This window comes from Octopus sinensis, linkage group LG29 (assembly GCF_006345805.1).
Source record: "Octopus sinensis linkage group LG29, ASM634580v1, whole genome shotgun sequence".
Lineage (NCBI taxonomy): Eukaryota > Metazoa > Mollusca > Cephalopoda > Octopoda > Octopodidae > Octopus > Octopus sinensis.
In genome coordinates this window covers 13,233,008-13,248,007 of record NC_043025.1, presented here as the reverse complement: position 1 = coordinate 13,248,007, position 15,000 = coordinate 13,233,008, and the positions used below count along the sequence as shown (strand labels likewise).

Sequence of the window (15,000 nt, the reverse complement as noted above, 5' to 3'; positions counted from 1 at the left end):
GATCTGGTCAGTTTGAGCATGAAACAGATTAACTATTTTGGCTGGATATGGCTGGTTTAAATACTAAAGGGTTAAGGTCAAACTCTAGGAGAGACGAAGGTAAGACAGAGTTAGATATTGATTTAGTGGTGTTGGAGGATAAGCCTTGCACAGGTGTGTGAACAAAAGGATTCTTTCAGTTTCCATCTCCTGAATCCACTCAGAAGGCTTTGGTCGGCCTGAGGCTATAGTAGAGGACGTTTACCCAAGGGGTCACACAGTGCGAATGAAGCCAAAAGTAAACCTCTTAAGCACACGGCCCTTACTGTAAATACACACACAATACACATCACCATCATCATTTAGCAACCGTTTCCCATGCTGACATGGGTCAACCAATTATTTACATGTCATAGGTGCCTTTTCCATGTCACTAGCATGTGCCACCAACATAGGTGCATTTTATGTGTTACCAGCAGAGGTGCCTCATGTGTCCTTGGCACAGGTGACTTTTATGTGTGACCAGCAGATGTCCCTCTTACGTGTCACCAGCAGAGGTACCTCTTATATATCACAGGCACAGGTACCTCTTACGTGTCACCAGCACGTAATAAAGTGGAGAGTGATTTATTTGTGAAAATTCCATCACAGAAAAAAAGAGAAAGTAGACAAACACCTAGTAGCAATTATTAGCAACTCTGAACAAAAGAGAGGAGAGATAATATCAGGAACTTCAAAATAAATTCAAATTAACATCTAGGGAAAGAGGGTGGGTCTGACCCTTGGTTGAAAAGGGAAGAACAGTTCTTAGTAAGGATGTAAAGTGTTACTCACAGGTTTTTTCCTTAGAACCAACTCATTATCACCAAATTTCAGGTAAAATGTTGGGTTGGACATTCCGTGTTTAAACAGGCGTATATGTGGCAGCGTACCTGTGGTAGTAAGAGGGTACAGTTGAGGTTGTAGTGGTAGTAGCGTGGTAGGAGAGAGTACAGTTGGGGTCGTAGTGTAATAGTGGTTTGTGGTGTGATAGTGTACATGTGGTAGTAAGAGGGTATAGTTGAGGTTGTTGTGGTGGTAGCGTGGTAGGAGAGAGTACAGTTGGGGTTGTAGTGTAATAGTTGTTGGTGGTGTAATAGTGTATATGTGGTAGTAAGAGAGTATAGTTGAGGTTGTAGTGGTAGTAGGGAGTACAGTTGGGGTCGTAGTATAATAGTGGTTTGTGGTGTGATAGTGTACATGTAGTAGTAACATGCCTGCACTTATATATATTTCTTTATTGCCCACAAGGGGCTAAACACAGAGGGGGACAAACAAGGACAGACAAAGGGATTAAGTCAATTACATCGACCCCAGTGCGTAACTGGTACTTTATTTATCGACCCCAAAAGGATGAAAGGTAAAGTCGACCTTGGCGGAATTTGAACTCAGAACGTAGTGGCAGACGAAATACCGCTAAGCATTTCGCCCCGCGTGCTAACGTTTCTGCCAGCTCACCGCCTGCACATATATATGTTTGAATATGCCTGTATGTGTATGTATGTATTAATGCTAGTTTTTATGGCAAGTTGTAATAAAAGCAACACAACAATTAACTGAAGAATAACTATATAGGTGTAGGAGTGGCTGTGTGGTAAATAGCTTGCTTACCAACCACATGGTTCTGGGTTCAGTCCCACTGCGTGGCACGTTGGGCAAGTGTCTTCTACTATAGCCTCGGGCTGAACAAAGCCTTGTGAGTGGATTTGGTAGACAGAAACTGAAAGAAGCCCATCGTATATATATATGTATATATAGGCGTAGGAGTGGCTGTGTGGTAAGTAGCTTGCTTACAAACCACATAGTTCCGGGTTCAGTCCCACTGCATGACACCTTGGGCAAGTATCTTCTACTATAGCCTCGGGCTGAACAAAGCCTTGTGAGTGGATGTGGTAGACAGAAACTGAAAGAAGCCTGTCGTGTATATATCATTATCATCATCATCGTTTAACGTCCGCTTTCCATGCTAGCCTGGGTTGGACGATTTTGACTGAGGGCTAGCGAACCAGATGGCTGCGCCAGGCTCCAATCTTGATTTGGCAGAGTTTCTACAGCTGGATGCCCTTCCTAACGCCAACCACTCCGAGAGTGTAGTGGGTGCTTTTTACGTACTACCGGCACGGGGGCCAGTCAGGTGTTACTGGCAACGTTCGTTATATTAATAAGCCATTAAACATCAGCTCTCTAATTAAACATCACTAGTTTAATTAAACACAAGCCATTAACTGGTTTAATTAACAATCAAGCAATCACAGACATCACAAAATGACAAAGAGGTTTACCTGGGTGGGGTAAATTGAGGCTTTCAGTGAGGTATGTAGTAAGGTTTTCCCGGGAAAAGCGGAGCCTCTCAGGTACACTTATTGTACCCTTCAGGTATCCCTGAAGACTGAGACCCAACAATTTCTCCAGGTCCTGCACCGCTTGATCTGGGTTTGTCACCTGAGGAAAACACAAAGATATAGGGTAAATGTCAGTGTGGGTAGTTGGTAAGGATTAGGGGTAACATTAACAGAAAAGGGGCCAATATATGTACCCTGGACATTATCAAATAAAGTGGGAATATCATTCTAATATATTAGACCAGGGGTCACCCAACATTTTTCACAGCGGGCCCAGATAACTGAGAGAATGATAAGCGTGGGCCGCAAAACCCTTTTGTTCAATACAATAGGGGTTACTTAAAAAATAAAGACAATCATCATCTTCATCATCACCACCACCACTACCATCATCATCATCATCATCGTTTAACGTCTGCTTTCCATGCTAGCATGGGTTGGACGATTTTGACTGAGGGCTGGCGAACCAGATGGCTGTACCAGGCTCCAATCTGATCTGGCAGAGTTTCTACAGCTGGATGCCCTTCCTAACACCAACCACTCCAAGAGTGTAGTGGGTGTTTTTCGGTGCCACCAACACCAGGCTCCAATCTGATCTGGCAGAGTTTCTACAGCTGGATGCCCTTCCTAACGCCAACCACTCCGAGAGTGTAGTGGGTGCTTTTTACGTGCCACTGGCACAGGGGCCAGTCAGGCAGTACTGGCAACAACCTCGCTGGAAACTTTTACACATGCCACCAGCACAAGTGCCAGTAAGGCGATGCTGGTAATGATCATGCTCAAATGGTGCCTTTTATATGTCACTGGCACGGAAGCTGGTTAGCCCCTCTGTCGACGATCACACTCGTATGGTGCTCTTTGCACCCCGCTAGCATGGGTGCCGGTCATCGAATTTGATTTCGGTTTTTCACTTGCCTCAACAGGTTTTCGCAAGCAGAGTTTAACCCTTTAGCGTTCAAATTAATATGTCTTAAGTAATCCTTATTCATTTACAATTAAAAAAATTTATCTGATATTATCTCGTAGTTTCAAAATTTGAAAGATGTAATTGTTTACTTTTAGAATGACATTGCAGGGTAGGTGTGAGATACTGGTTCTGGCCAGTTTGAGCATAAAATGAGTAGAATATTCGGGCCGGATATAGCCGGTTTAACCCTTTAGTGTTCAGATTATTCTATCAAACATAATGCTTATTGATTCACATTGATTTGAATTAATCATGCATTATCTCATATCTTCAAGATCTTGATGGTGTAATTACTTGATGTAGAATAACATTGTAGGGTAGGTGTGAGAGCTTGGATCTGGTCAGTTTGAACATAAAACAGATTAAATATTTTGGCCGGATATGGCTGGTTTAAATACTAAAGGGTTAAACACTAAAGGGTTAATGTCCAAAGTAGGAAAAGGTAGGCATAAGTGGACTGGCTACGCCCCTTATGCGTACCTTTTCCTTCTTTAGACACTAAACTCTGCTTGCAAAGACCTGTACACTAAAATACAATAGAGTACGGTGAAGTACTGGAGAGTACAGGTTAGCAACTTACCTTAATAGTGTCGATCCCAAGTTGTTTGGCCGACTTAAGGTTGATCCCAATATCATCAAGGAACACAGCCTGTTGAGGGTTCATTCTCAGTTGTTTAAGGCATATTTCATATATTCTGGGGTCTGGCTTCCGACATTTCACGACAGCAGACTCAATAATCTGGGACAGCAAAGCAGAATTTCATCAGTAAATTGTGATATTATGACGAAGGACTACACACTGGATGGTCATGGATGGAATGTCTAGTCATAGGTCAGCTGGATCAGGATTGATAGAGGGAACAACTACAATTCCAAAGAGACAGGATGGTCACAAATGGAACGTCTTTGGTCCTAAGTCAAATGGATCAGGACTGACTTGGAAAGACATATTAGTAAATGGAACCCTAGGCACAGAAGTGGCTGTGTGGTAAGTAGCTTGCTTACCAACCACATGGTTCCAGGTTCAGTCCCACTGCATGGCACCCGGGTCGACCAATGCCTTGTGAGTGGATTTGGTAGACGGAAACTGAAAGAAGCCTGTCGTATATATATATATATATGTGTGTGTGTGTATAAATATGTATGTGTGTGTGTGTATGTTTGTGTGTCTTTGTTTGTCCCCCTCGCATCGCTTGACAACCAATGCTGGTGTGTTTACGTCCCCGTAACTTAGCAGCTCGCCAACAGAGACTGATAGAATAAGTACTAGGCTTCCAAAGAATAAGTCCTGGGGGTCGATTTGCTCGACGAAAGGCGGTGCTCCAGCATGGCCACAGTCAAATGACTGAAACAAATAAAAGAGTGAAAGAGTAAATAAATAATGAGAGAGACACAGCTGGAGCATCTTATAATCACGCAGCTACACCAGGGCTGATCTGGGGGCTAAACAGCTATGAAACTGCTACCAGTGGTTTCACTCTGTGCGTTTTCACAATTTTTCTTCCTATTTTCGTGTTTAGTGCTTGCCCAGCATTTAAGAAGAACCCTGTTTGTTACACTAATATCGGACATTGAGAATGGGTGCTGGACACTCTGTATTGTTGTGATGGGGAGGAGAGAAAGAGAGAGAGAGAGAGAGAAACTTACAACATCAAAGAGGCTGCGATCGAGGGGAAGGAACGAGTGTGTTGGGTGTATCAACCAGTTGTTGGTCAGTAAAGCTGTGAGGAATCCCTCCGCTCGGACACACTGGATCAGATCAATAATCTGCGGATGAGGTTTCACTGACGGATTATAATGGAACTTTGGTAAGAGATCCGACACGTTTACATTGTAACCAACCTAAAGGAAACATAAATAATATTAATTGCAAAGGATGAAGACATTACTATTATTATTATTATTATTATTATTGCTGTTCTTCTTATTATTATTATTGTGGCATGTAAAAAGCACTCACTACACTCACGGAGTGGTTGGCGTTAGGAAGGGCATCCAGCTGTAGAAACACTGCCAGATCAGATTGGAACCTGGTGCAGCCTTCTGGCTTCCCAGACCCCAGTCGAACCGTCCAACCCATGCTAGCATGGAGAACGGACGTTAAATGATGATGATTATTATTATTATTATTATTATTATTGAGTGAGAGAGCAGCGCATGTCATCAAAGTGACACTGGGGTAAAATATACGAAGCCCAGTATACCCATCATGACAACCCGTCTGATAAGGGTACACCAGGCACATGCATCACAACCATATGTGCGTGACATGGTGATCTCACATCAAGATAAACAGCACATGACCTTACAAGTGGGGCCGAGTTAGAATTTTCTTCTGGTCGAGTAGCCCATCCCGCTCAAAAGGTCCCTGAATAAGGGTTGTTTAAGGATGTTGAACGAACCACCCATGTTTCCAGAGGTGAATTATCCAAACCCAAAGAATCCCTCTCAGCACATGGCTATGATGCTCCCGCACTACTTCTGTTCGTGGTCAGAGATGCACATATCGTCAGCCACCAAGGGACATGCTCAACTGGTTATGGTCAAACAACTGATAAGCAAATCTGTGGTATTGAGCAGAATATTTGCTGTAGCCCATCTTTTATACCAAGACAAAACAATGTACATGATAACACTTCCAATCAGTTAAGATCTGAAGCCACGAGAGCTACTGCCTGGTACTGCATCAGGGCATTTATTATGATTATTATGGCAAACTGGCAGAATCTTTAGCACAGTGGCTGAAATGTTTGGTGGTATTTCAACTGCCGCTACATTCTGAGTTCAAATTCTGCTGGGGTCAGCTTCGCCTTTCATCCTTTTGAGGTCGATAAATTAAGTACCAGTTGGACCCTGGGGTCAATATAATCGACACATCCCCCTCCCCCAAAATGGCTGCCCTTGTGGTTAAATTTGAAACCATTGTTATTATTATTATTATTATTATTATTATTATTATTATTCACCAATGCCGTTCACCACTTTAGGGTCAACAAAGTACCAAACAAATACAGGGACCAAGACAACTGACTTTCACGTCCCCACCCCACCTCCTCCTCTTCCACCCCTATCTCTGGTCACTTCCCTAAATGCTAATGCCATCGGTAAACAAAACAAGATGAACTCTGACCTTTTCCGAACACTCTTGGCCAAAATGTTCCACAAACTCGGACGACGTGTATGCCCCTTTCTCCAACAAGGCCCAGGCCCCTTTATCTCCTCGATCTTTGATGACACTAAGCAGGGTCCCTTCGGGCAAGTTATTGCTTACTTCAAATTCTAGAAAGAAAATAAAGGCTCATTCAGGATTTTCTTATTTAACGAAAAGGTCATGAAAGGTCAAATTTCACTTAAAGGTTATCAAAGCTTACATTTTACATAAATTTCAGTCAAAGAGATTTCACTTGCCACTGAAAGACTAATGGTGACTAATGAATTATGATGTGATGAATAATGAGTGATGCATGGTTATTGGTGTACAGTAAGTTCTGACTGATGAGTGATGAATGATGAAGACTGGTGAGTGGTGAGAGATGATTGGGTCATATGTGATGAATGAGTTAGAGAGTAATGTGTGATTAGCAGTGAATGTGATGAATGGTGAATCATTAGCAAAGTGATTCATGAGTAATGAATGGTCAATCATTAACAATGTGACTGAAGTGATTCATGAGTAATGAATGGTGAATCATTAGCAATGTGACTGAAGTGATTCGTAAGTGATAAATGATAGATCATTAGCAATGTAACTGAGTAATGATGGATGAGGCATGAATGGTGAATTGTTAGCAACATAACTGAACAGTGATTGATGAAGGTTGAATCATTAGCATTGAGATTCAACAGTGAATGATGAGAGATGACTGTTGACTGGAGAGTGAAACGTGAGAAATGGCTTTGAATAATGTTATATAAATGAATCTTACCCTGGAAAACTCCAAGGGGGTTGGGTAGAATAACCCCACCCATATCAAATATGACACATCTGATATTTTTGTGCTTCGATGATGGGTTCTTTGCCCCTAGCACACTGCAGGAATGGATCCTCCTGGGCCCAGCTACCCCCAGGCAACACTGTGACCCATGTCCCTGCTTCCACACCTGAGCAAACACTCGCTTCAAGGGACTGACCCGGAACATGTTGACTGATGAAGAAAACGATCAAGGGCTGCAAAACAAAAACAAACAAAAACAGATAAGTGAACTGGGTACGGCAATGAAGGGTGCCTCCCCATGGTACCTATTAGTGGCCAGGTGGACTGTGCACTGCAATAGGATCACTTGTCCAATGTGAACAAGCTAAGAGGATAATTTGAGCTGCTAGAAACAGCAGCTAAATCTCCTTAACTGTACACCTTAAATAATGTCCTAGATACACTATGACTGAATAAAAGACAGGATGGTCACGGCTGGAACGTCTTTGATCATAGGTCTACTGGATCAGGACTGACCTGGGGTTAAACAACAACAAGGAAGGACACATTAGATAATGTAGTCCTAGATACACTATGCCTGAATAAAAGACAGGATGGTCACAGCTGGAACATCTTTGATCATAGGTCTGCTGGATCAGGACTGACCTGGGGCTAAACAACAATAAGGAAGGACACATTAGATAATGTAGTCCTAGATACACTATGCCTGATTTAAAGACAAGATGGTCACAGCTGGAACATCTTTGATCATAGGTCTGCCTGTATCAGGACTGACCTGGGGCTAAACAACAAGGAAGGTCACATTAGATAATATAGTCCTAGATACACTATGCCTGAATAAAAGACAGGATGGTCACAGCTGGAACGTCTTTGATCATAATTCTGCTGGATCAGGACTGACCTGGAGCTCCCTAAAATTCCCCTGCGTATTATATTCAAGGGCGGACTATACTCGAGGATTTACGGTATAAAAAAAACGATAAGAAATGGAACAATAACAATGTTTAAAGTCGTCTTTATTAAAAGACTTTAAACACCAATGGTTCACTTCCAACTGTTATTATGGCTCCATTTCATATCATTTTATATATATACTAGCAGTATCGCCCGGCGTTGCTCGGGTTTGTAAGGGAAATAACTATATAAGCATTTTTAGAGAGTTATAGCAAAAAAAATGCATTAAAAATGGAAAAAAAATGATGGTAAATTTTTTTTTTAAATCGTAGACTCATCGTAGACGCGCGCTAATACCCAGAAGGGCTCGATATGAATCACGACTATAAGATACCCGGTTTTGGTTAAACTGCACCGCAAAATGTGGGAGTAGTTAGGAATCTAAATCGGAGGAGACAGACACACAACTTGACTTTTATATATAAAGATATGTGTGTGTGCAAATATTTACGTATCTATGCAGGTATATTTTGTATGTATGTCTGCATATATAGGTGTGTCCGTATGCAAGTACGTATGCACTTACGCATTCATATATATATATATATATATATATATATATATATGTATGCAGTCTGATGAAGGCTAAGCAGGACGAGACTTCGAAGTCACTATCAATACTATTCTTAACGAATAATAAATGTGCCGGTATTATTTAAGAAGGGGGCCCCCGGTGCGCGTAGTCGCGCATCCGCCTTGCTATAGCTAGTCGTGAGTAGTCGATCCTACAACGACTACCTAGCAAAGTAAATAAAACACAAAAGCAAAGTAAGGATCGACTAGTCACGCCTAGCTAGCGCGAGTGCACGCACCGGGACCACTCTTCTTAAGTAGTACCATGCATTCATATATATATATATATATACGTTCCAAGTTCAAATTCCACCGAGGTCGACTTTGCCTTTCATCCTTTCGAGGTCGATAAATTAAGTACCAGTTACGCACTGGGGTCGATATAATCGACTTAATCCCTTTTTCTGTCCTTGTTTGTCCCCTCTTTGTTTAGCCCCTTGTGGGTAGTAAAGAAATAGGTATTTCGTTTGCTGCTACGTTCTGAGTTCAAATTCCACCGAGGTCAACTTTGCCTTTCATCCTTTCGGGATCGATAAATTAAGTACAAGTTACACACTAGAGTCGATGTAATCGACTTAATCCCTTTGTCTGTCCTTGTTTGTCCCCTCTTTGTAAAGAATAATATATATATATATAAGTGAATAATGAATATACCTACTCTGCAAAATGTGTTGGCTAATCTTTCAGTTTAAGGTTAAATTGTTTTTATTTTAACTTATAAATCAAACGTGTGTGTGTGTGTGTGTGTGGTTTTCGCAGAGAATGCAATAAACACCAGTAGTAGACCCACTGCCTTTCAACAGCCCTTAAACTGAACGAAGCCCCCCTTTGCACCGAGTCAAAGACACCCTGTTTAGCAGAATTCCCCGTTCTCCAACTGACGACGCTATTCTTCACCCAAGCCCCTATAAAATAAATATTAACCGCACCACATCAACACCAAAGTCTGTACGACATTAATAGGAATAATAATAATAAGAGGAAAGAAATAAGCTTGCCTTATCAGGGTAACATGAGTGGATCGCAATCTGAGTTGAGGGGGTTCAGACGTGGTCGGTGAACGGAAGGAGAAAAAGAGCCGACGAGGGAGAAGTGTCCGGGCGGACGTTTCTGTGGCAGTGAAAGAGTTGAGGGAGTTCCCAGTGTCAGAGCGGAAGGCGAAACTCGCTTGAATGAAGAAAGAGAGAGAGAGAGAGAGAGGAAGAGAGGATATGGAACTGTATGTACGCATGCGCAGAGGTGTTTTTTGCTTTTTGTCTACATTGAGTAAACAACTTTGCAATGGCATTCCAGTTATCCTGTTTATATATATATATATATATATATATTATATAATATATATATATCTATATATATATATATATAATATACTACTATATATATATAATATATATATATATCTATATATAATATATATATATATATATATTATATATATATATATATATATATATACTATACATATATATATATATATATATATATATATATATATAAATAAAATAAGTATATATATATATATATATATATAGTATATATAATATATATATATATACATCATACATACATACATACATACATAATATTATGTGTGTGTATGTATATATATATATGTATGTATATAAATAGATAGAAATGGTATGACAACAAAAGAATGAAAGAGACTTCGATACTATATAAACAGAGGAATTAATCTGTAAATATGTAATATGTGACAATTGGCTACCGAATAATTGTCACATATTACATTTACAGATATGTATATATATATATATATATATATATAATATATATATATATATATATATATATATATATATATATAATAATACTAAGTAATTAAGGGGTTAGCAACAATTGCCTCACCACACACACCGAATTTAGAAATAGCAGTCAAGAGTTATGGCTATTCTTTCTACTTAAAAGGGAGATCCCAGTAAAACCACAGCACTTAAAAGGCAAATGTATGTATATATGTATATATAAATGTAATATGTGACAATTATTCGATATAATATACCGAATAATTGTCACATATTACATTTATATATACATACATATATATATATATAATTTTTAATTAATTTTCTTTTTAACTAAACAGCTTAAAACTTCGTATAGTGGTGGAATGTCTCAGTCAAACGGATCATGTTTTGATAACGTTTTTTTAATCGAAGAAAGGCTTTTGCTCAATATAAAGATCCTCACCCGGGAACAAAACTAAAAATTAACCAGCCTGGGGAGGTGTTAACAAGTGTTTGGAAAACGAATATGAAAAGAAAAATGCGCTCTGACGAATCTGAGGGGTGGGAAGGAGACTTTCGGAAAATTCACAAGATCCGAATTTTCCGTCATAAATTCGGGTAAAATGGATATTACTGATTTTTTTTTTTTTTTTATGTTTTTATTTTACGGAATCCCACGTTTTGGTTGTGAAGGATCCGATTCTGAGGGTGGAAAATGTTCAAAAATGGCATGGCAAGACTTCCTTTTGTAGTCCACTGCAAAAAGAAAAAAGAAAGAAAAAGGCAAAAATCGGCATTTTGAAATTACCACCACCATCACCACCACCACTACCACCACCACCACCACCACCACCACCACCACCACCACCACTCATTTCTTCATTTTTTAAACTTTTCTCAGAATTATTTTTTTCAAAATATGCGGGAAAATACGGAGAATATGATTCTTTTATTCTTTTATTTGTTTCGGTCATTTGACTGCGGCCATGCTGGAGCACCGAGTTTAGTCGAACGAATCGATCCCAGGACTCCTTCTTTGTAAGCCTAGTACTTATTCTATCGGTCTCTGTTGCCGAACGGGGACGTAAACACACCAGCATCGGTTGTCAAGCGATGTTGGGGGAACAACCACAGACACACAAACATACACACACACACACATACACACGTATATATACATATACACGACGGGCTTCTTTCAGTTTCCGTCTACTAAATCCACTCACAAGGCATTGGTCGGCCCGGGGCTATAGCAGAAGACACTTGCCCAAGGTGTTACGCAGTGGGACTGAACCCGGGACCATGTGGTTGGTAAGCAAGCTATTTACCACACAGCCACTCCTGCGCCTATATATTGATTTTTTATGGAATCCCACGTTTATATATATATATATATATATATATTTCAGGGAGAGAGAATTATAACTGGGAGTTATTTTTGAGTATGCATTGTCTGGGAGATTTTTCTTACAGTAGAAGAAATAGCTAAAATTTTTGGCTGTTATTTCTAAAATGTTCCGTGTGTGGTAAAGTAAATTATTTTACTGAACCCTATTTTTATAACGTATATATATACACACACACTCATACATATATACGACGGGCTTCTTTCAGTTTCCGCCTACCAAATCTACTCACAAGGCTTTGGTCGGCCCAAGGCTATAGTAGAAGACACTTGCCTAAGGTGCCATGCAGTGGGACTGAACCAGGAACCATGTGGTTGGGAAGCAAGCTTCTTACCACAAAGCAACACCTGTGCCCGTATAGAATATAAATCTGCGAACATTTTCTGAAAATTCCAAAATGTAAAAAACTTATGAGGGGTTATAAGGGGTACTTAAAGCAGAATTCTATGGGTTTAATTATCTGTAATGTTACTTACAATAAGTATCAAAGCACAGAAATGGTGGGAGACAACAATATGCAAGAGAATGACACAGGGAGGGGGTGCAGAATGACAAATAGGGTTCTGATTGGGGTTGTTAAATGTGCCACAAATCAGGAGATAAACTAGGATTACTGATAAACGAATAATTAAAATGGAATAAAATAAAGATAAAACCAGATAAGAGGGTCACAATGTTGAAGTGCTGTGTAGACGTTTGTGAGCGTATCTATGTATGTATGTATATCCCTCTCTTTTACTTGTGGCCATGCTGGAGCAAATCGACCCCAGGACTTATTCTTTATAAGCCTAGTACTTATTCTATCGGTCTCTTTTTGCTGAACCGCTAACGTTACAGGGACATGAACACACCATCAGTTTTCAAGCGATGTTGGGGGCCCAAACACAGACGCACAAACATACACACACACATATATATATATATACGACAGGCTTCTTTCAGTTTCCGTCTACCAAATCCACTCACAAGGCTTTGGTTGGCCTGAGGCTATAGTAGAAGACACTTATCCAAGGTGCCACGCAGTGGAACTGAACCCAGAACCATGTGGTTGGTAAGCAAGCTACTTACCACACAACCACTCCTGCGCCTTGTGTGTGTATATGTGTATATATATATATATATATATATATAATCCAGGTACTTTGGATGGGCTGGGGCTTATATATATATATATATATATATATATATCCAAAGTACCTGGATTGCAGAACGACCTGCTGTGCTTACCTTGGATCGTAGGGTGACCCGCTGTGCTTGAGGAGACCTATTGAGTCAAATACATCAACATCGAAATAAATATCAAATGGAAATTGTAGTTGTGATACCTGTGGTGGTGGCACGTAAAAAGCACCATCCGAACATGGCCGATGCCAGCACCGCCTTGAGTGGCTTCTGTGCCAGTGGCACGTAAAAAGCACCAACCGATCGAGGCCGCTGCCAGCCTCCCCTGGCACCTGTGCCGGTGGCACGTAAACAGCACCATCCGTCCGTGGCCATTTTCCAGCCTCCACTGGCACCTGTGCCGGTGGCACGTAAAAATCACCCACTACACTCACGGAGTGGTTGGCTTTAGGAAGGGCATCCACCTGTAGAAACTCTGCCAGATCAGACTGGAGCCTGGTGCAGCCTTCTGGCTTCCCAGATCCCCAGTCGAACCGTCCAACCCATGCTGGCATGGAGAACGGACGCTAAACGATGATGATGATGACGTATAGTATAATATGAAATAAAACTGCTTAGATAAAATTCAGTAATCACAGTTTTCTGCCTGTTTAAGTTAGAAATGGGTTGAATGATAAGAAGATGAATCTTATTTTGTTGTATTTTATTTCTTGTTTGTTTTATGTTTACCTTTATCTGTAATCTTACCTCCATATTGCCTCATTTTATGACGCACAAAACTCTCCTGACCCCTCTCCATTCACCCCCTGCAGTACTATCTCTCGACATCCCCCACCTATGATGCGCCCCCAGTAATATTCAATACAAGTGGTCGTTAATAGAATAATGTGGAGGCGCAATGGCCCAGTGGTTAGGGCAGCGGACTCGCGGTCGTAGGATCGCGGTTTCGATTCCCAGACCGGGCGTGGTGAGTGTTTATTGAGCGAAAACACCTAAAAGCTCCACGAGGGTCCGGCAGGGGATGGTGGTGATCCCTGCTGTACTCTTTCACCACAACTTTCTCTCACTCTTACTTCCTGTTTCTGTTGTACCTGTATTTCAAAGGGGCCGGCCTTGTCACTCTCTGTGTCACGCTGAATATCCCCGAGAACTACGTTAAGGGTGCACGTGTCTGTGGAGTGCTCAGCCACTTACACGTTAATTTCACGAGCAGGCTGTTCCGTTGATCGGATCAACCGGAACCCTCATCGTCGTAACCGACGGAGTGCTTCCATTTCAAAGGGCCGGCCTTGTCACTCTCTTTAATTTCTTGCATTTCGGCAATTTCAACTCTCTTTAATTTCTTGCATTTCGGCAATTTCAACCAATCAATGACGTCTATTGAGGTGAATACAATTTCTCCGGAGCGTTGTCAACAACAATAATTTCCGGTGTCATATGAAATTGTCTCTGTTATTTAGGATCTTTTCGCTTTGACCGGCAGATTTTTTTTAAATAATTTCTTTGTAACTAAACACTTTTAAACTTCGTATACTGGTAGAATGTGTCAAATAAAACATCTTTTTCTCTTGGCCTTCTTGATAAAATTCTGTAGTTTGTAAGCTATTTCTCGTTTAATTTCTTGCATTTCGGCAATTTCAACTAATCAAGGACGTCTATTGAGGTGAATACAATTTCTGCCGTAGCTTGTCGACAACATTTCCTTTGATTTCTTTAACCATCAGTTTCTACTAAGATAGAGGCACGAGTAAAATTAATGGTGGAGTGGAAGCACTCCGTCGGTTACGACGACGAGGGTTCCGGTTGATCCGATCAACGGAACAGCCTGCTCGTGAAATTAACGTGTAAGTGGCTGAGCACTCCACAGACACGTGTACCCTTAACGTAGTTCTCGGGGATATTCAGCGTGACACAGAGAGTGACAAGGCCGGCCCTTTG

General features: G+C 40.8%; 1 protein-coding gene across 2 annotated transcripts in view; it reads right to left on the bottom strand.

Annotated features, from left to right (window-relative positions):
- The window catches only part of LOC115226243 (acyl-CoA dehydrogenase family member 10), a 59,600-nt gene that overhangs the window by 31,088 nt on the left and 13,512 nt on the right, over window positions 1-15,000 (bottom strand). Inside the window, exons 1-7 of one of the 2 annotated variants that reach the window (XM_029797267.2) lie at window positions 9,788-9,956; window positions 7,254-7,495; window positions 6,458-6,606; window positions 4,975-5,169; window positions 3,908-4,066; window positions 2,301-2,460; window positions 814-911 (exon numbers count right to left, since the gene is read on the bottom strand). In XM_029797267.2, the coding sequence (XP_029653127.1) occupies window positions 814-911; window positions 2,301-2,460; window positions 3,908-4,066; window positions 4,975-5,169; window positions 6,458-6,606; window positions 7,254-7,467 (975 nt within the window). In that variant the 5' untranslated portion in view covers window positions 7,468-7,495; window positions 9,788-9,956. Of the gene's footprint in view, window positions 1-813; window positions 912-2,300; window positions 2,461-3,907; window positions 4,067-4,974; window positions 5,170-6,457; window positions 6,607-7,253; window positions 7,496-9,787; window positions 9,957-15,000 lie in introns of those variants that run through there. The other variant, XM_029797265.2, reaches the window with a different exon arrangement.